General features: G+C 47.1%; 3 protein-coding genes across 5 annotated transcripts; 1 reads left to right on the top strand and 2 right to left on the bottom strand.

The window, feature by feature from the left end:
- The first annotated feature begins 2779 nt into the window (after positions 1–2779).
- On the top strand, positions 2780–4402 carry LOC128277349 (maestro heat-like repeat-containing protein family member 1). The gene is made up of 2 exons (XM_053015800.1): positions 2780–4183; positions 4274–4402. Exons 1-2 carry the CDS (start codon positions 2780–2782, stop codon positions 4400–4402), a joined length of 1533 nt encoding a protein of 510 aa, XP_052871760.1.
- A 1546-nt stretch (positions 4403–5948) lies between these two features.
- On the bottom strand, positions 5949–15751 carry LOC128271885 (short-chain dehydrogenase/reductase family 16C member 6). 3 transcript variants are annotated; one of them, XM_053009564.1, is made up of 6 exons: positions 15452–15751; positions 14650–14742; positions 8178–8489; positions 7912–8089; positions 7465–7854; positions 5949–6175 (listed from the first exon to the last, which is right to left on the bottom strand). In XM_053009564.1, exons 1-6 carry the CDS (start codon positions 15508–15510, stop codon positions 6035–6037), a joined length of 1173 nt encoding a protein of 390 aa, XP_052865524.1. In that variant the 5' UTR covers positions 15511–15751; the 3' UTR covers positions 5949–6034. The 3 variants fall into 3 exon arrangements, with proteins under 3 accessions (XP_052865524.1, XP_052865532.1, XP_052865540.1); XM_053009572.1 differs by lacking the exons at positions 14650–14742; positions 15452–15751 and adding an exon at positions 11111–11288; XM_053009580.1 differs by lacking the exons at positions 5949–6175; positions 7465–7854; positions 7912–8089; ... (1 more) ...; positions 14650–14742; positions 15452–15751 and adding exons at positions 8657–9211; positions 9274–9451; positions 9640–9954; positions 11111–11288.
- A 2166-nt stretch (positions 15752–17917) lies between these two features.
- Positions 17918–20862, bottom strand: LOC128277338 (calaxin-like). Its single transcript, XM_053015789.1, has 4 exons — positions 20507–20862; positions 18783–19263; positions 18597–18712; positions 17918–17936 (listed from the first exon to the last, which is right to left on the bottom strand). Exons 1-4 carry the CDS (start codon positions 20860–20862, stop codon positions 17918–17920), a joined length of 972 nt encoding a protein of 323 aa, XP_052871749.1.
- Positions 20863–21291: the final 429 nt, after the last annotated feature.

The following is a 21291-nucleotide window of genomic DNA, read 5'->3' as shown; positions in this document are numbered from 1 at the left end:
TCTAACCTTACAATCTGAAAAGGCAAAAACCGTGTAGATTGCATCAATTTCCATATTTCCGTTGTTTATTATAACTCTAATATGGAACACCACGAACCACTAAATAACGAAAGTAACAAGACATGTTTGGCGGTTATCAAGCAAGACCACAATCTAATCGGTAAGTGAAATTTGACACCGGTTTCTTATGCTGATTTCTTCATTGCTTATCAGCTATGGTATGATTGGAACTAAAACGAAAGAATAATATGTTTCACATAATTTAATCATATGAGTTTGAGCGATTACAGTGATGCTTCAATGAAACAGTGAGATCATCGTCAGTGTTCAGTGGTGAACGATCGCATACAAACTTCCATTAGATCATTTGTTAAATTGTCATTGATTTCGATTCAAATAATTTAATATTCGACAAGGGCTTCGTTTTCTTTATTGTCGTTTATACATAAAGAAATAAACCATAATGCATATTTCGTTAGCTATTATCAATAGCCTTTTGGACAGCTTGAATGACAAAGAGGAAGTACTGCGCATTACTACAGAAGCCGCTCTATTAAGAATTGCTAAGCGACGACACGACGAAATCGTAGAAGTGTTCTGTAATTACAGAAAAACTCATGCCAAGCTCAGTGATACACAAACGATAATAATTCTAAGGTAAGTTCAAAATAAAACATTGTTATAATGAGTTAGAAATGATATAATGTCATTTTGCCGATTACTCGTGCATACCTGTAAAATTCGGAGTTTCTTGTGATTTTTTGACAATAAGAGAGAAGTTGATTTAAACTGTTTTAATGATTGTGATGACGCTGATTACATTTATTTTACTGTTACAATGACTGTTACTGCAATTTGTATTTAAAGAGCATAACTCTTGAAATTTTGGTACTAATGTACACCAAGTTAAGGTTGATAAATCAAGTTTGAAATTAGCAGAGCATTGAACGCATTTAACACTTATCTAACATTAACATACATTCGTTTCAGAGTTCTCTCTTACATCGCAATGAATTTCATCGACAATATCCACCAGTCTACTGCTTCGAAATGTATCCAGTACAGCATCACGGAAATAACAAAAATCAACGATCACACTACCAACATACAGAACCCTTGTCGCGAAATTCTGGTAGCAGTCGGACGGCAATATTGTAAAGAGATAATGGAGATTTTTTTGAAGCACTTGGAACAGAACGTAGTGGCCAATTTTATCTTAATGCAGTCAATTGGCGCTCTGGCAACGTCAAACATGGATACTGTGCCGTACATAAAACCGATCCTTGGGCTCATTTTACCTACATTGGGTTCAATCAAACAAGATATAATTCGTCAATCATATGCCTACGCTATTGGACGGTTTTGCGAAACATTTGCGGAGTATCAGGAACATCAACGCCAAAACCCGAATGATGAGATTCCAATGAAAACTTGCCCACGTTACGAAATTCATGATGAAGTATCCATTATTTACGAACACCTTCAGGCACACTGGCTTTCTTCTCGTGAACCAAAACTAACAAATGAGGTGCTCAACGCATTTGCATTTCTATACCACCTGTTGCCGGTGGAGAAGATAAGTGATAATTTACACAAAACACTCCCTGGTGTACTGGCACTTTACAGGAAAAGCTTGGATCGCAGCGCTATAACCCAATATCTTGCAGCTATTATCAAGACAGTATTGCATTTAAACTCGAAACTTCTGTTCAGTATGTCGGACAACCTTATCGGCTGCCTGTTTGATCTAGTGTGCGTAAATCCGGATTATGAAAAGCCACAAACAGTCAAGGGCCATTTCGAAGTACTTCGTTGTTTCGATCTGCTGGCCCCAGAATATGGTGAGAAGGTTATAGAAGTACTACTTATTCATCTGCGTAATAACAATGAACGCGAAAGGATAAAATCTCTGTTGCTGATGACACATCTATCGAATACTTCGGAAAAAGTGGTCCGCGCGAAGCTACCTGAGATCACAGTAATTTTGAAAGGCATGGTTGTGTCTGAGAAGCAGGTTAAGGTTAAAATAGTGCTTCTTAAAACGGTTATTGCGTTCATACAAAAACAATTTGTACAGGACAATGAATTCGTTACGTTTCTTATTCGAAGCAGCTGTCCGCAGAACAAAACGAATTTGGACTATGGAAGTGCTGATGAGCACATAGAGTTTCAGCGAGCCTGCAACGACACTATGCATATTCTATCGTCAACAGTTGGTACAGTCGATCAAATGCTTAAAATGGAAATGCTTCAATGCTTTCTATTGTATGAGTTTACCGGTATTTGCGGCACCCTAGCAAAGTGTTTAGCGAATCTTTTCGCCAAGGATCCCGAGCTTGAAGCGCAAGTTGTAAAAGGACAAAATCCGTTTGATGAAAGCCAAGCACCAGATGAAACATCTCCACTAAGACCGATGTCCGTATTTGTTCGTGCATTGTCGTTACTTGGCAATTTTAACGAGTTTGGCCGCAATCAAAACGTGTTGAGTTTTTTGAAAAGTTATGCCAGCTGTTTCTATTGCCAATTGGTACCATTATGGAATGATAAAATTACGGCCATACAGTCTGAACTGCAAGCAGGATGTAGCGGAAAACGATTCCTCGAAATGCTGGTTGACTTTGTCCAATCAACGATCAAAGACATTGATAACCATAGCTTTGTAGAGAGCATGGTTGCTGAAATGTTCTTTCAACTACCGTTGTATCAACCAATATGCTCTACGCAGGCTGCAGAATTTCGAGTCCCCTGCCTCGATCAAGAAAAGAGAACGCTAGTGAAAATGTTTGGTGTTTGTCTGTGCCACACAACGGACGAGCATATGATATGCAACAAAATTGATTTGATATTTGAATTGGCAAAGGCTGAAAAAGTGGACAAGAACGCACCAAACGAGGAATACGAGCAGCCAATGCAAGATTATGCCGACTCGCTGGGGTACGTGGCAGTAACGCATCTAGACAAAGTGATGGCCAAATTAGGAAGTACTGTGATTGATGATAATTCTGTGAAAAAATCGAATAGTTTTTTCTCACACCTAAGCTTCATTAAAGACAGCGCCAAAGAACTGGAGATATACAAAATGAAAATACTGACATTGGAGGCGTTAAACGTGATTGTGTACAGAGCCCCTAAGGAGCAACTCTTGCATCATTTTACTGAAACCGTTATCAACTATTTAATAGCGCAGTTTGACAGCAAAGAACTGTTTATCAAACAATTGATACTGGATACACTGTTGGCGTCAATCGATATTTTCATGACTTCTGACTGGGAAGAACGTATGACTGGCTCAAAGATAAGGAGTGATTTGCATAAAATGTGTTTAACTATCACTAGCGATACTACGAATGAGTACTTACCGGTGTTTCCGTCGATAATCAAACTCTCCACTGTGCTTGTTAAGCTGCATGCTAAAGATCAGGTGCTTAGCGTTAACGGACTGCTTGATTCAATCTGTTTCTACTTTTTCTCTAATGCTCACAACTTGAAACTGCGTTCAAATAGCATTGATAATGATACGCAAAACAGTTTTTTGGCAACGTTCCTGAACCTTGCCTTGCCAGAGGTGAATCGATTTATTCAGCAAGTGCTTGAACAGCAGGACGCATCGCCGGCTAGTTTGGACGATGTACATTCGATCCTGGAAGGATGGCTTAAGGACAAAAATTGTGAGGCACGCATATGCGCTTGTCACGTTTATAATAGCACACTCGCCGTATATATGAAATCTACGAAGATCGGTTGCGAGGGACCTTCGAAATTTAATCAAACTGGCAGCATGTTGGGGAAAATCATACCACGCTGCATTGATTCTAATGCTACAGTACGACAAACTGCTGTTGAGGTGCTGACGAAGATTCTGGAAATAGCCTACATATACGAAACGGTCACTGTAGCAGATGATCGCGTCGAATGGCTAGTGGAATTGAAAAAAATCCATGATGAGATAGTGACGGATGACCCCAAAGAGATCTATCGCATAGCAGGAGAGTTGGCACGCATCGTAGCTCAGCGCTTATCCAGCTATCAGTACGTCAAGTTCTGTAAATGTCTTTTGGGAAGCATAAATGATCCGGAGCAAAGCTCCGTAATCGGAGCGTCCCATGTGCTCAAACTGTTTATGCACGTAAAGGGTGCAGAAATGTACCACGCAATACCCGAGTTGATCAAGGATTGCCTATACGTGAGTTTTTGAATAATATTCACTCTCTAACATTTTGTTGTTACTTTCGATAATTTTCAATTTATAATTTTTATGTTCTGTCTTTCGTAGGCTGTTAAACTGTGCGAAATATCCCGAGCAAGGGCCGCCATAGTAAAATCGATCCTGGCTCTGACGAAGCATCATCCGAAACTAGTGTGCAATGAAATTCTTTCGCAAAGTTTGCCGCTCGAAGAGTGAGTATCAATATGAAGTTAACACACTAGCGATAATTGAAACTATATCGTTCTGGTGATTTACAGACATGTGATTGAATATTGGAAAACGCTAGCAATGGATCCTGGATTGGCTGGCATTATATTAGACAACTTTATTGCTACTGTGACATCTTCGTGCCTTTACGAACAAACTGTGCCAGATGGACGTGAAAATGAAAAGTGCTCGGTGACACTTCAGCCGTTTGCAATTGTTTGCGTGCTGGGCGAAATATTTAAGAGCGAAGAGCTCAAAAGCGAATTGCAAGCCCGTTTTTCGGAAATATTTTGTATGCTGCTGACCACCCTGGCCTCATACATTTCCTTGCAGCCACCATTGACTGTTGTTGTGTCGCAGCAGAATAATGCATCGTTAGTGAAAGGAAATCGTCGAATGAAAGGCAACCAGCAGGAAGTGACGCTAAATCCTTGCCAAATTGTTTTGGATGCATTTCACACATTTCTGGAAAATTTCGGCATGCATCAGATTTCGGTTGTGTTAACTGTTTGTCCCGACTTGGCCAAAAGCACCAATTTGAATAGTTTCATTGAAATATTAGCACCGCTCGGTGTGGCTACGGCAAGCGAGGTGGGGATTAACTCATCGCTAATGAAACAACTAGTGACTACTATCAGCAAGTACGTTTGCAGTCCGTACGATACGCAGCGAATAGCCTCAACTGGATTTTATGCTCATCTCGTTCCTTTGCAACCATGTGGTGAAACAGCGTCAGTTATAATGCTCAACCTAAACTCCTCGCTAAATGATCCCAATCCGCTGGTGCGCGGGATGAGTATTCGTGGTATGGCTTACTTATGCAATCTTTTAAAGCACGATGTCGCAAAATACTCGGAGATGTGCCTAACGTCGATGCTTAAAGGAATCGATGATTACAACCAAAATTGTTTTATAAACATTCCGCTCGACAGCATGCGCGGTCTGTCTAAAGTGTTGCAAGTGATTGATCCAGAAATGTTCGAAGTTTTTCAAGTGTCGCTTGCAATACGCATACGTCCTTTCTTCGAAAATAACTCAACAGAACTACGCGAATCCGCGATACTCCTCTTCGGGGATTTGTGCGGTTTAAAGATAAAACAACTAGAAGCAAACACCGACTGTACGACATTGTCTAAAACTACACTTATATCGGAATCCTTGATGGAACAGTTGAGAGCAAACTTTTGCTGCTTGCTGTTGCATCTATGCGAACAAGAGAGCATGATCGCACGGGCGTCCAAGTTTACAATGAAGAATGTGTGCGTCTTGCTAGGCACTACCAAAATGAACAGTCTAGCCCAGAACCATCTCATTGAGCACGGCCAACTACAATATAGCAACTTTTTGAAGGATTTTGTAAAATTGATCGTAAGATATCTCTCTACAACAACAATTATAATGGTGCTCGGTACTACAATGATTTACTGTACATAATTCTCAAATTTTTTAGGGTGAAGAGATGTCCCAATGGATAAACGATTTTATGGATGCATGCCTGCCTTTGCTTCGAAGTCAGTGGCCAGAAATACGGGGTAACGCGGCCCTTCTGATAGGTATTCTTTATTTCCTTTCAAACTTATGTATAATATATGGTGTATAATATATTTTCATGCTTTATTTTTATACCATAGGACTACTGCATTGCCAGAATGGCAACCCTAGAAGTAAGCACATGGAATCAGTTGGCGTAAAAATAGCGGCGTTGCTTAAAGATGAATCTACAGACGTCAAAGTGAATGCAGCGGAAGCTCTTGGTTGCATCTATGGGGAGAATTAAATATTTACGTCTTAGCGACATTATAAAAAACCGTCGTGGTGAGGATCTTATTGATTCTTCTTCGGTAAGCACATTTGCATGTTTAATTTTTTGGGTATGTTAGTACGTTAATAAAATTGGTGATCTGCACTAGTAATCGAAAGAAATATAATTCTTTTCTTGCAGCTATTTGAGTGCAAGTTTTCTATTGCCTTCCCGATATTTCTAACGTCCTTAATATTTAACATTGAATTTTTAATGGAGCATCGATAATAAACTTTTGTTGCATTTCTTAAACGTACATTCGTCACCTAGATGTAGTCAGCATAATTTGGCATCTGCTTGTACGGTTTCTTTACACTATATACTACTTGGAACCTCCGCGATCATTACCAATGTATGTTTCTAAAATTTTCTAATTTGAGTTGTTGAAAATACAATGGCGAAACATATAGTTTATTTCAACAAAATAAAAGATTTTATGAAGTACGGGGATGAAAACTTGGTTTCAGTTAATCAAAAAAAAAGTATCAAGTTAAAAAACATAGTGTACCCAATTCTTGAACTATACCGAACTATAAATATTGAAACATTTTAGCCATACAGTGTCAGAACAGTACAAAATTCCTGTAGTGCAAAACAAAGTTTATTTTCCGTAATTGCTGCCATTGCCCTCAGACAATGTTGGCAACATTGTGAGCGTTTCACAGTTACTCAAAATGTCACTAATGTTCACATGTTCACAATTACTTGGATAGGTGTTGGTGGTGGTGGGGTTATTGGTAGGTGGGTGGAATAAATGGTGGATAGCCTTAAACTTCATCCTCGTTGATAGAGCAGTGTCACGCGGCCATGGCAATGATTATATTCGTGTACAAAACATAATCATTGTATATAAACCGTTGCAAAATGCCTACCTTTTAGGTCGAATTCGGCCAATAACGTGTGAAGAAAAAAAATTAAATTTAACTAAAGTTAAACAATGGTTTTTGGGCATGAGGTCTGCGTTAAATTTTTTTTTTCATCCTTTTTTTTATTTTGACGTAAATGATATAACTTGCAATGGCCGATGGGGTCATTACATTATAATAGAGCAAAAGGTGCCTGCTGTGTTTGTGCTAAGCTTATACGCTTCCATTCCGGTTACAGGTTACTTCTACTGTTGGCGTTTGAAATAGAATGTTCATGTGATCTCCACGTTGTCTGACTGTGACTGTCCACGTTGTCTGTGATCTCCACATTACAAATCTGAGTCCACGCCAGAGTCGAGAAAATCGCGCAGCAACGTACCCACCTTTACGGGGAACACTCGAATTATGGTGTTGAGATAGAGGAGATACTTCGGTATGGACACGTCCTCTAGACCTCGCCGTTGCCCGTCAATGATGGCGGCTGCTGCTTCCTCTGGCTTTACCAGGCGCATCATATTGGGGAACCGCATATGAGGCTTTTTGCATAACCCCGTATCGACCATGTACGGAAAGACGGTAGTGAACTTGATGTTGGGCTTGCGAGCATCATGTCGCAACTCCTCCGACAACGCTTCCATGATACCACGCACAGCAAACTTGCTACCGCAGTATGGCACGAGATTGTTCAACCCGCAAAGACCGGCTACGGAAGAGAGTGCCACGATGAATCCTCGATTCTTTTCGATCATACCCGGCAGAAAGCTTTGGAGAAGCTGAAAAACGGCATGGTGAGTGGTTTTGTTGTTGCCAGAAGCTTCCGCTGTTCTTACCCAGAAGTGTGCCATCACGTTTATTTCGAATGTTTTTCGAATTTCTGCTTCCGTTTGCTGAAGCAGAGGATGAGTTGGCATAATACCAGCATTGTTCACCAGTATTGTAACTGTGCCAACGTCCTGTTTGACCTTGGCTGCCATCTCTACAATCTGTTCACGATTGGTAACATCGCAGCTTCAGCAACCCATGGTGACAGGGAGAAAAAGGCAACCATGTACAAACCGTGTTCTACTGTCCACTTTGCTTGGGTAAAGTTACTTACACATATCCAAACGCATTGCCGCGCTCCTGCCGTATATTGGTCACTGTGTTTGCGTTCAGTCGCTCATTGATGTCCAGACAGACGACTGTTGCGCCAAGCTGGGCGTATTGCAGCGCCATGCATTTGCCCATACCGTGGCCAGCTCCGGTGATCAGCACAATGTCACTGTGGACAGTGTCTGCTGGTTGCGGTACCACAAAACGATACAATGCCTCAAGTGTGTAAAAAATCCATCGTGTCAACATTGCGAGGATGTCGATGATGAGAATCACTAGGTTGTACATCTTTACTCCCGCGTTTGGCGTTTCTTGGCTGTAATGTTAAGATACTGTAAATGAATACCTCAAACTCTACCGAACTATTTCGGTACACATCCGGTGCAAAACATTGGGCATTACGACAAAGTAAGACGTAGTACGCATAGGGAATAAAATACACCAGAGCACCAGAGTTTCCACCCTCAACCCGTTTCTTTGTCTTCAAATTTATTTGCAATAGTGTTCACCACACGGTACGGTGAACATAAAAGTTAATAAGAACAAAACTTGCCGGTGATAGCAAAGTTTTTGTACAGGTTTTCGGGGGTTCAGCTACAGATCCGACTGCAGACCGGTATCAAGCAGGTCGCCGAATTCTTGTCCGACACGCAATGGCAGGTTTCGGAACCACGTGTTCAGGTACAGTAAATACTTTGGGATGGATGCTTCGGTCAGTCCCCGGCGTTGTGCATCAATAATGGCGGCGGCTGCATCGTCCGGTTTGACCATCTTGAGTAGGCTGGGAAAACGCGTATAGGGACGTTTGCACAGCCCGGTATCGACCATGTACGGGTATATGGTGGTAAACTTAATATTTGGCTTGGCTGGATCGGCTCGCATTTCCTCCGACAGCGCCTCCATAATGCCGCGCACGGCAAATTTGGTGCCGCAGTACGGTACCAGGTATTTGAATCCGATCATACCGGCAATCGACGATAGCACCACAATGTGACCACGATTTTGCTTAAGCATATCGGGTAGCAGTGCTTGGATGAACTGTGCAGAAAGCAATACCATGTTAAGAGTGCGTCTCGAATGAACACGCGTCTGCGTCATACCCAGAAGTGCGCCAGTACGTTGATATCGAAAGTCTTGCGAATCTCGTTCTCCGTCTGCTGAAGCAGAGAGTGTGTTGGCATGATACCGGCGTTGTTGATAAGAATGCTTACGATTCCCACTTGTTCTTTGATTTTTTTGCATGTTTCCAGCACCTGCTGGCGGTTCGTAACGTCACAGCTAAATCACGTTTAAGTGAAAGATCGTGACCGAGTGGAAGAGGAAGGGAGAAAATGAGAAAAAAGAAAGAGAGAGAGAGAGAGAAAGAGAGAGCGAGAGAGAAAGCGAGAGATAAAGGAGGAAAAATGTCAACGAAGATGCTGTGGAAAGCGGAAGCAGTTCCTCGCAGTTCCGTGAGCCGCTCTTACGTGAATCCGAATGCTTTGCCTCCCCGGTTCGCCTTGATGGCGGTAACCGTTTCGGTGTTGGTCTTTTCGTTGACATCCACGCATACGACTGTTGTGCCGAGGGCTGCGTACTGTAATGCCAGGTTTTTGCCCATTCCGTGACCGGCGCCGGTGATGAGCACGATGTCACCGCTGACGTCCCGAGCAGCGGGTAACACGGCCATTTCTACCATCGCTTTAACCGTAATGTACATCGCCTTGATCAAGAAGACGATGACGTCGAAGAGGACCAAAACCGCGTTGTATGCCATGACCGCTGGGTTGCCACTGGGCTCGCTGGTGGTAGCACCGTAACTATATTAAATCATACTGGACCAATCTTCGTTCTCCCTCCAGTTGTGAACTCCAGACGTATACTTGGCGAATATGGTTCCAAATGGTAAATGCTAAACAAGCCGCACAAATGAACACAGCTTTCGACGAAGTACAAACGAGCCGGGTAGGATACATGAGGGCACAGAAAAACAAATTAAAACACTAATAACACATATCGAACTCAGCAACACAGAAAGAACGGGCGACATAGAAGTAGGCGAGCAGAACATGCAGAACTGGTGCTGTTTTTATTTATACAATTCACATCCGAACAGATTAGAATTTTTAACCATATCGGGCCATAGCGCAAATCGAAGGCGTGTGCCTATCAACAATACTTTGAGGGAAGCTCAACAGATATATTCAAATTTCCAATGTCAATATATTACGCTCAATACATCATGCCCCATGGCGCCATTTGCGTTCAAATGCTGTTGGGTCCGGTGAAGCTATCAAATGGAATCAGCAGATCAGCGGACTATCGAACCCCGCGTGCTAAATACTGCTTCGTCGCCGTTCCTGCACTTGCACTTTGAAACTAGCATTGCTGATAAACAGCATAAAACCGATTACCGATAACGTGGTGCTTTGTCCTTATCTCGCGTGGTTATCCTACCCAGGATTATATTGCATCACCTTCGGGATAGGAGCGGCCGGGAATAGGTTTTTGAATTGGCGCAAGTTGAAGGTGGAGCAAAACTAAGGCAACGTTTGACACCGTTGATACCGGTGTTGATGCATCAACATCTCTGCCGTACTTTCAGGATTGAAAAGACGGAAACAAAACGGATGAAGCCAACTGAATGCGAACCTTGCTGCCATCGATGCATTTTGAGCAACTCAGCACTTAGATGCTCTGACATCACATCCAATGATGTTGCTAGCACTCGCCATATTGCTTTTTACGAGAACGATTTGCGCGGATGAGTGCATGATAAAAACACGGCCACTATGAATTAATGGAGATTTACAGGTAGCTTTCACTTGCACTTGGACGCAGAACGCATGAGTTTGTTTGGTGGTGATATGTGCAACAAATAGTAGGGGTTCCATGAAATGGGATATGCATATCGAGAGACAAAACGATGTGGGCAAAACATTGTGATTGAACACTTACTCTTGTTGAGGCATTCTGATCACTGGGTGCGTCGGTGGGTTTCACTGGGTTGATGCTGAAAGCTGGGTTGAGGCCTTTGGCCTTGGTGCCGCTGGATTGATTGAACTGTCCGGTATAGTCACTGATCTGAGTGGCAGGCAGGCACCGGCTGAGGCTCTCACATGGGCATAGAAACGTGTTGCAGAACGCAAGTGCAGAATTGCGACTAACCAATGTCGGCTTCACGCCGACGTGTTTATTGTTTCTACCAAACCGTGCGCCAGTGGCCAATGTGCGGTGTTCTGATTAGACGGATCGGTGTAGTAGTAGGAAGGCTAGTGTAGTAACGGTAGTAGGGAGGGAAAGCTAGCGGAACACAGGGAGAGTTCTTCTGGTTCGCTAGTACCACGCACTGGACTTTTAAGCCGCGGGAGGTAACAAATACCAGTAGGTGTGCCGGCGCACAGGGCGCGCGCTGGTTAAGGCTTTGCCAGCAATCTCCCAACACAGATAAACAAAGCTCGAATAGAACGGCGTCTTGGGCGTCTTATCAGACCCCGGCGGCCACACCAATCGAAGCCGGTTATCAGTAGCCGCTTCCCGCTCGAAAACCCGAACACAGGGCGGGGAATGCAACGCTCACGGCACTGGCCGCGCAGTGTAAAGGTCAACTCGGAGGGCACAGAGATCGCTCCGCTAACTCGCTCTACTTCAAATTGGGTCCGAAATCGGGACACGTCCGGGCCAGAACACGCGTTTTCGTAGGTTTCCGCAGGCCACTGACGGCGGCTCGGTCTTCCCGATAACACGTTCTGCAAATCACTCTCTTAGAGACGACACTATTGGAGCAATGCTGCAGTCACCGTATGCGCGGCGAAGCAGCGATCTCGACAATCACTTCGGAAACACTGAGTCAACTAGACGCCTCTCAAGCCCATTTTAACCCGCAATGTCTTCAGGGTGGATGCGGTAGATTTTGCAGACATCAGAACCTCCAGAGTTTTGCGCCACTTACGCTCGTGGTGCGGTTTTCGTGGTTTTAATGTTTTTTGTCCACTTCCGCGGAACCGGTTGTGTGACTGACTGAGTGTGTCTGAGCATACCCTTCCCGTCTGGTGCCTCTTTCGACGCAGGTGCTAGACTCTGTCTGTCTGTCTATCTGTCCATGCTCTCTCGATGGTGCCCCGTACATCGATCGCGTGTGGGGTTGTTCAATGTTGTCGCCAAGAATCTAACAAAAAGTGTGCCCATTCGGTTGAAAAAGGCATCTCCAGCAGCGAAACATTGTCAGTTGAGGAGTATGTAGAAATCTGCGGTCAAAACAATGCCCTGGTACCCTGTTCATAGTTAGCACCATTAGCTGCGGCTTGCCGTGGTTGCCATTGGGGAAAAACACATTATCCTTCCTTTGAACTTTTGTTGGATGGGCTTGGGTAACGGTAGATAACGCACGGTTTGAAAGAAATAGTAAACAGAAAAAGACAATTTTTACACCACCAAGGCCAATGTCGTCCGACCAAGACCACTGTTGCATATTTCTTATTGCAATCGAGCGACGATTGCAACAAGTGAGTGTGTCTCAAGCAAGTCCAATGTTTGCACATATGTTTAGTCAGTTAAAGAAGAATTCGGTTATTCGTTTATATACTATCAGCTATATGGTTTATGCAGCTAGCCCGTATAAAAACAAACAAACCAATAGCCATCAACTTTAAATAAAGGCCAAGTCCGTTCTTGCGGGACAAAAAAAAAACCATCAGCCAGACAGACATCAGGAGCGACCCTGATGGCGGCTGGATCCATTGCTCTAGTATGCAGTGACGGTGCTGAATAGATAAATGTACATTGTACAGCACGCGGTATAGCAGGATGTACAACGTACTTGTTGCCAATGCCAAGAACGCTTTAGGATCCGAGATACGGTAGAGATCTTTCCCATCAAACAACACCTTCGTTTCTCTCGAATCCTCCTGTTCGCGGGCTGGGGAACGTTGGATAGTTTACGTTTGTCTTGGCGGTGAAGGTTATATTAAAAGTGGTACGGGTATGGTCCACTGCCATAATCACAACGCGCAAACGGTGGTTGTGTGGCGTGGCGTGAATGAGCAAGAGTTTCGTTAACTTCAAGGCAAGCGTGTGGCGATTGGTCTCTTTTCCGCCGGTGTCGCGTGCGACCCGACAGTTGACCGACCTTTACGCGGCACATAGTATTTGAAGGTCAGACATTGGCAGTGGCTTGGCTGTCGCTGCTGCTGGGGGTGCACCGTGGAGAGCTAATGTGGCCGGTTCAGCAAAGTAAGAGGACTGCTGCTTCAGGCAACATCCCTGCGCTCATTTTCCCCATACCCTGTACGCTGGCGGCTCCAGCTCCAGCACTCCAGCATTGGTGCCTCCAATCGGGTGGTGCGCACGAGAGACTCTTCCGTCAGCCTGCGGCCTTGTTATGGCAATCCCTCGCAACGCGAGCTCGCGTCGCTTGTCAACCTCCGGAACGAATTTCGCTTCCGACCGCGCGGGGTGAAGAGCGTCTCGTCGGGGTTGGCACGCGACTTTCAGGTGCTGCGCGCGCGCGTACTGCTCCGATTATTTAACGAGCCGCGAGCTCTCGCAACTTTGGCGAAGCGAGCGGCGTGTGGCGTGATACTGACCTAGGCCAACCTAGGCTTCGCGTAAAAGCTCTCCCATGTGCATATGCGCTAGGTCAAGAGCCGCCCGCCAGGTCCGACAGCCCGACACGTGTTTGCGCCGCCAGGCAGCGCGGCAGCGACGAAACTTCGTTGAGGTTGCACAAAAATGTGTTTCACCGTTTTCGCTGAGCGAAACCAGCGAATGGCGAAGATGGGCGAATCGAATATTACGCGAATACCTTGGGCCCCTGGTAATTGCTCCTCGGTATGGCCCGTGCCACGATGTCGAGGCCGGCACGTTCGGTACAGATACGAAGCCCGGGCGATGATCAGGGGCAGTCCAGTTCGCCGGGGCAAGTCGTCGGCCAGCGACCGGCCAGCGACCGGCCAGCGTGGGGGAAGGTCGAAGAAAAACCATTACCAATTCTGTGCGGCGCAAGTGAAACCTGCAGAACAAGCTTAGTTTCGGCGCGCAACGCCGGTGCCCTTGGCATGGGGTTTGTTGTGTGATTTTGAAATGTTTTCTCGCCAACTCTCAAGACGGTCGGTCGGTCGGTCTGTGGCCGTGAGCCTTAAGATATGATTGGCGGTTTGGCGGCGTCATCCGGCGATCGAGACCGAGACCAGAGCAGTCCGTCGGTATGTGAAGAAGCTTGAAACCAAGCAGGCATTAATAATAATCACACGTCACATGTGTGTACTTCCACGTCCTTCAGGTGACCACTGTGTGTTGTGCTCGATGCGTAACAGTGGCTCGAGCCGAGCCAATTAACACCACCGGCAAATATCACACCATCCCCCCGGGGGCCACCACGATACTTCCGCCAGTGAGGGTAGTCGAAGCTGATCGACTTCCGTATATGGTGGGGAGACTTCCGAATCAGTTTTCTGACAGTATGATATTGGTGTATTGACAGGGTTTGCTGTACTAACCGTGCTGCAGTTTCTCTCCCGGCGTCGTCCGTCCCTGCCGAGGGCCTCACTGGCCGTGGTGGTAGGCCCGTGGCTGAGTTCTGGGTAAACTGTCTGCAAAACAGGAACGTAAGCAACGAAAGATTACAATCTGATTCGAATACATCGAAACAAACGAGCTAAGTAACGTCACTGATACTGGCTGGCTATCCACTGCTTCAAATCGCTCCACGCGGCACTTTGGTGTCGCGTTCATCAATTATTGCAAATGAAAATCAAAGCAAACATGCACGCCCATTTCAAGTCACCGAGGTAGGTAGGTAGAGGCGGAAGTTTCGGGGGGCTCGTTCCGGGTGCGTGGAGTCCGCTGAAACTGGATCCTTCCGGGTGCAGGCCGCGTCCCACGAATGATCGACCCGGTGCGCGAACTGGGGCATTCCTTCATAGGTTCGCACTTTGTGACGATAGCGCGTTCGTCATAGGAGCCGTACAGCCGTGACTAAGCGCACCTCGGAAGCTGGGACCAAGGTGCTGGGACATGGTGCCCGATCGTGATGCTTATCGCAAGACGGGGTGAACGATTGCGTGCACATCCCAGAGCTGCGTCTCACTCGACCGGAGCAATCGGGTGGAACAGCCTGTGACCTATCGCGCGTTCTAGCGATCTACTGGTCCGCCCAACTGGTCACGTGGCCAGCGAAGCAGAGCGACATTACAGACACTCCAGTGGTGCGTGGGATTGATTGTAGAGTTTGACGCAAGCCATCAGCCTAGGGCTACTAGTATCGTGTATAGCGTGTTTCGGTCGTCCCTGCAAGCTCACCTGTCGCTTCGAAACACCGACAGCGCATTGTCGATGTTGTCGTCCTTTAGTATGTTCATGCTAAAGTGTTGTTGGGCGATCGGGCGCACTGCTGGGATGCTGCAGAACGGTGGTACCGGTGGAGGTCGTTAGTTTAGTGCCCAATTCTTGCACCTTGCTAAGACTGCGGCAGGTGCGAAGCAATCTCACTACCGAATACAGAAGCTGTTCCAGCTAGCCACTGGGAACCCTCCAGAATCCGACACTGTCCTCCAGCAACCGTCACACTGTCACACTGTGCGGCAACGGCAAAACGAAAGAGCTCCTTGATGGGCGACGCGTGCCAAGTGTCCGATTGCGAATATTTCCGTCCGCACCCGCAAGTAGCTACAATGCGACTAACCTCCGCCTGCCAGCGAACTAGTGCGCGGTGTCAGAGCGTAGCGGCGATGTGTCAGTCAGTGGCTGGGTGCGCGACCTCCTCCGGCATGGTCCAACAGCTAGCATCCGCCGCCGCCTCACCGCACAATCGACCTGCGCTGCAGACGGTCACGGCGGTAGCCATCGCGACGCGACGACCGGCGGTGGTTGCGGGCGAGCAATTTGTCCCCGCTCATCCCCGCGACCATGTCTGCCCCACCTTCGGCCGTCCGAGTGAGACCCAGCCACAGGCGTTTCTGTGCTTCGTGGAGCTGATGGCTGTGGCCCTGGCTGTGGTCGAAGCCGCTGCTAGCAACCTTTGCCGCCGCATTCTACCCGCAGTTTCGAGGACAATAAGTAGCCAAGCCTAACCATTGTAGCCTCACATGTCCTTGCGTGATTTCGAACCCCGCTCGGAGTATCCGTTAACCGAGGACACCGGATTCAAGGATTCAGCAGTCGCCCCTTCAAGACAACGCCCCCCCGCGTTTAATGTCCCGAACAGCTATCCCAACAGTTCTCTGGGCACATTCAGCTAGGTTCACTACTTATTGACCCACCTGTTGGATGACCACCGCCGTTTGGTCAACCACGAGCCACGGGCCACGGGTGGCGGTTGAGCCTTGGGCGATGGATTGGGGGGTTGGGGTGTGTGGGTGGAACGGGACGAATAGACGGGGCCGCACGAGTGTTGATGAAAAGGCAGGCAGAGGCAGACAACAGGGGAAGTGCGCTACGGTTGGTGGTGGGAAAATAAGCACACGCGTGAGCACACCTGGACGTTAACATTGAATTCATGGAATCTTTTGAAGCCAACATAGGTCACTGTCCCCCGCGAGGTAAGTTCCGGGAGCTACGGAAGCTCTGCACGGATTGCTTTGAATACGGAGATCATCAATACTTCGATCTTCCCAGCCACTCACGACCACCCTCTGTAGCTTTACTCTGGTCTGGGTCGTCACCACGCGGGGACCACAGTTGAAAGCATCAGCATCAGAGCGAACGAGGAACGATATCCTGCTGCATCTATTCACGGACAGAAACAGGTCCAGGTCCTATTAGGTGCGCGCCCTATAGGGAATCCACTCAAAGTTCCGAAGCTTCCTTCGAGTCACTATCGACTGTGGTCGGGCCTGGCGCTCTGAAGAGAATCGACGACGAACATGGTAATTCACACCCAGTGTTGCCCATTTGTTGACAGTATCGATCCGAATCGGAAGAGGAACTCTAAGATGGCAGTTCTAGAGTAGACAGTTTGTTGCTAAACCTTATGCTTCGAGGCTTATTATCTCTCCATTATTCTGTTATCTGGCATTTTAAACCCCTTAAATGGTTCGTGAAAATAAATGCTTACACAAGGGTGTTCTAGTGCTTTAGCCGTTTATTTAATGCTCATCGTACTAACGTCCACAGGCGGGTAGACAGAAATATGCTTTAGTGCAATCGCATTGGTTCTCATGAGTGCGAGTTAATAAATTATTTACTTCGTGTTACAATTACACGTCTTTCGTTTCGTATCCGGTAATCCGGCTGTGCCAGATTTTGTACTAGAGAAGGTCATGAAAGCGATCCATGGTGGCAATGCAGAAGTAATAGTTGACATGCGTCGAATACGTAACTTAGTTGACCTCTACGCCCTGAACGCTTATCAATCGGTCAGCCCACACCTACGAGGTCCTAGACCGGGTAGTGTAGCTATTATCGAATCGAGGACGTCCAGTAAGAACAGGTCAGCAGCCATTCGCCCCAGGTCGGTCCGGACTGTGTCGGACAGTCTTGGCATACTTGTTCCATTGTTACATGGATGGGAGCAGTGCGGCGTGCAGAGTGGGTGTGTGTTGGTGTCTGCAAATGCGCGAGAAAATCAAAACACGTTAATTGAGCTGCACATGGCTGCTCGTTCTCGCTGGACCTACGGGTTCCTACGTCGCTATCGTGGAGCTTTGGTGAAGAATCTTGCCCGTCGATACCGGGCGGGTGCGCGGTGGTCCCGAATGTTTATCGCCTTCCAGTACCGTCACATCTGGCTAGTGCACCGTTGGGCCGCTACCACCGCTGCCTTGGGCTTCAGTTTGAATCTTCCTGGCTGTGGTTGGTGTTCGGTGCCAGAGGTGGAGGAGGAGCAAAATAAACGGACGAAAATGTAACCAAATAGCGTTGTGAAAAACACCCGTAGGGGTCGCGTTTTGAGCAACACAAAAAAACAAATTCGTTGATGTTTGTGGTCTGACATGTGGCGATGGATGATTAGGAATTGGTTCTTTTGGAACGGAAAGAACGTTCTTTTGGCTCTGTAAAACTTAAACCGTTGAGCTGTGATGGAATCTAACACAGCACGCAGTCTAACCGGTGAGATGAGAGTTGGGAAAGGGTTAGGTTTAGGATGAGCTAAAAATACGTCTGAACATGCGATTTGAAGTTGTGCGATTTCAGTGATCTATGATAAAAAAGGAAAGGTTCATGAACACAACAGCCTATGGGGAACTCGAGGGAAAACATCAAAAGACTCAAATCAATGTACCAGTGGATCTAGTTTATGTAGAGGAGTGTGTCAGAAACTAAGCAAAAATAAACATCCTCGAACGAATGAAAACCAAATGCTACCATTCCATGTATGAATCCGTTAATTGTGATCTGTATCGGTTTCCATATGTTGTGTTACTAGCATTAGATGCTAACGAAAGGACAACGCCATGATGTTTGAAAGGATTGAAACTATCGAATGGTATAAGAACAGAACAGTTACGCTTGTAGGGTGGACATAAATGACATCGTGGCACGATCCGACGGTAGGCACTGTCCAAACGCTTCCAGCAGCAACGGCTCCTCGGCGATTGCTTCTTGGTAGTCTTGAAACGAGATCTTCGAGAAAATCGGTCTCTTAAGCGTTGGAGGTTTACATGGACATGGACGCCAGCTGCTCCGCTCTCACCTTGCCATCCTTGTCCATGTCGAGTTTCCTGAGCGCAATCTCGACCAAATCTTTAACGCCCTCGTCCGGGTCTTCGTCCTGGGGCTGCTTGATGAGGCAGTTGCGCAGGAGGGCGAACATTTCGTCCTTCGTGATGAACCCGTCGCTGTTCAGGTCGTACACGCGGAAGCAGAAGGCAGTCTTCTCGGCCTGCGACCCCTTGAGGAAGGTAGACAGGCCCATCAGCCACCCCTCGAGGCGTATCGGGAGCCCCTCGTAACCCTTCTCCCACGCGCAGAAGATGCGCTCCATTAGCGTCTCCTCGGTCACGATGTCGAAGGTACTGTGGAGTAGCTCGCGGAAGACGGACCGATCGATGCCGTCCATCGACGAGCCCGCCTTCGCTATCACGCCCGGATTGCTGACGGCGAGGGCCTTCGAGTTGATGCTAGCGTTCGCCACCAGCTTTCGGTAGATTTTGCATAGCGCCTCCACCTCGACCCTGCGGATAGAGAGCTTGTGGGACGTACGGCTTGGACTACGTTGTGGACTACGAGCGGACTACGTCTCTAAGGGTCCCTGCTATCACAAGTTGCCGTTGCCGTAAAACCGTTTACCGTCATCTATTATACAAGGAATCGAACACGAAACATGAGCCAAACACCCTGCGTTGACTCCCCCTCGGCCTTCGCGGTTACCACTGTTTCTGTGGCATATGAGCACTGGCCCACTGGTTTGTCCACAAATCATTCGCTGCGGTTACGGCCAGCTTGGTGGTCGTGCCCGTTACCGACCGACCGAGGGCTTCTGGCTCAGGACCCCCTTTTTTACAAATTAATTTCGCGTGACATCCGACAACGAACGGCGCCCGAGTGCGCAATAAAACGGCCATCGATGGTATATCGAATCACAAATGATAAACAAATCAATAATCGTTTTTATTGTTGTTTTGGTAATGGGATACATGTACGCTTTTTGTGTGGTTCCGAATGCGAATGCGGTATGAAGCGAAGCCAACCAAGCGGGGCTTTTTTTTTGGAACATATTGGACGAACCCTAGGCGAACTCTAGGCAGGCGGCTAGGGTCCACCGTATAGGAGCGCTTGCTCGTCTGCGGATGTACCACTTTTCTGCCCAACCTCCCCAACAGTCGAACATGCATAACAGATTGCGTTTCGTTCAACTTTAGAATGGCCGTAACATTCAACCAGGCGACTGATGCCGTTAGATGGCCGATGTCTGGAAAGCGGGGCATGACAATGTCGGTCTGTTTTATTTCCATTTACGTTATCTTACTTTACAGCAAGGCTAGCTGGATCTCGATGCTGGAGTGTTTCGGTAATGAGACGAAAAATTGGTCTACTCTCCGTCTTCGTTTATGCTATTGTACCTCTCAATGGAATATACTTTTCTCTAGAGACAAACGCTCGTTGCGAACTTCAGGTACGGTAGGGTTTGTTCGGACTTTGCTCGGACAATATGACTGTTTCGAATTCGAGTTAAAATTCAGAAGGATGTTGCGGGTCTACCCCCGATGCTTCGGTGCCGATACAGTATCGGTAATTTCATGTTGCACTGTATTTGATGGAATTTTATACACCACACGAACTTTATCTTCTTTCAGTTTTGGATTTCGACCCGAACAGTCCGAGCGGCTCTCAGCGTGCGCTTGGTGGTGGCGACAACGACCCACTGCCGACCCCACGATCTTTGGGACCGAAAAGCGTAAAGCTAGGACTACCTACTTGAAAAAGTGCGTGCGTCGCTTGTACATCTCCAGCGTCTTCGGGTTCAGCTTGCCGTTCAGCTCGTCCATCCTGGCGAGGATCCGCCGGTTGTCGCGCGATATCTTGCTCCGTGGGCCCTTGCTCGGCGGCTCCTTCACTGGCACTGGACGCGGGCCCCGCGAGGTACTAGCTTTCCCGCCCGTATCTCTCGATTGAGCCGACGCTCGTCTGCCACTAGCCAGAAAAATGGAAACGCTTTTCATTATCATTGCCCCTCCCTTCGGCTGGTTGTTGATTGCCGTCGACAGGGGTTTTCCGCTGTCCGCGCCACCGTCGCTGCCGGCGGCGGCAGTCGAGGCTATGCTTTTCGGCATTTTGTTGCTCATCGCCCGCCGAAACACCAGCCCCTCCGTTTCCGTTTCCCTCCGGCCGTTCCTTCGCGTCCTTTTCGGTCTCTCGCACTGCGCTCGGCTATATTCGGCAACATAAATGGGGCCCGGCTATAGCAACGCCGGCCCTCAACCCTTATGTATATTAATTTGTGTAAATATTTTGGCGTGCATAGTGCTCGCCCCGCGAACAAATCGGCTAGTCGTCTTGTGCTCCTGTTTCGGGGTAGAAAAAGAAGATTGAAAGCGGGAAATGGAAGCAATTACAAGCACGTCGAGTTAACGTTTTGGGGGTTCTTCTGTTGAGGGTATTTTTTCCTCTGAACGCAGAACATCGCAGACGGCTCCCGATTTTTGAGTGGTTTGCAACATCGATTCATATTCGGACACGTCGATTGTGGAGAAGAGCGTAAG

Source organism: Anopheles cruzii, chromosome X (genome assembly GCF_943734635.1).
Source record: "Anopheles cruzii chromosome X, idAnoCruzAS_RS32_06, whole genome shotgun sequence".
Taxonomy (NCBI): Eukaryota; Metazoa; Arthropoda; class Insecta; order Diptera; family Culicidae; genus Anopheles; species Anopheles cruzii.
Note: the sequence above shows the minus strand (reverse complement) of the source record. Positions and strands in the feature narration are given on the sequence as shown.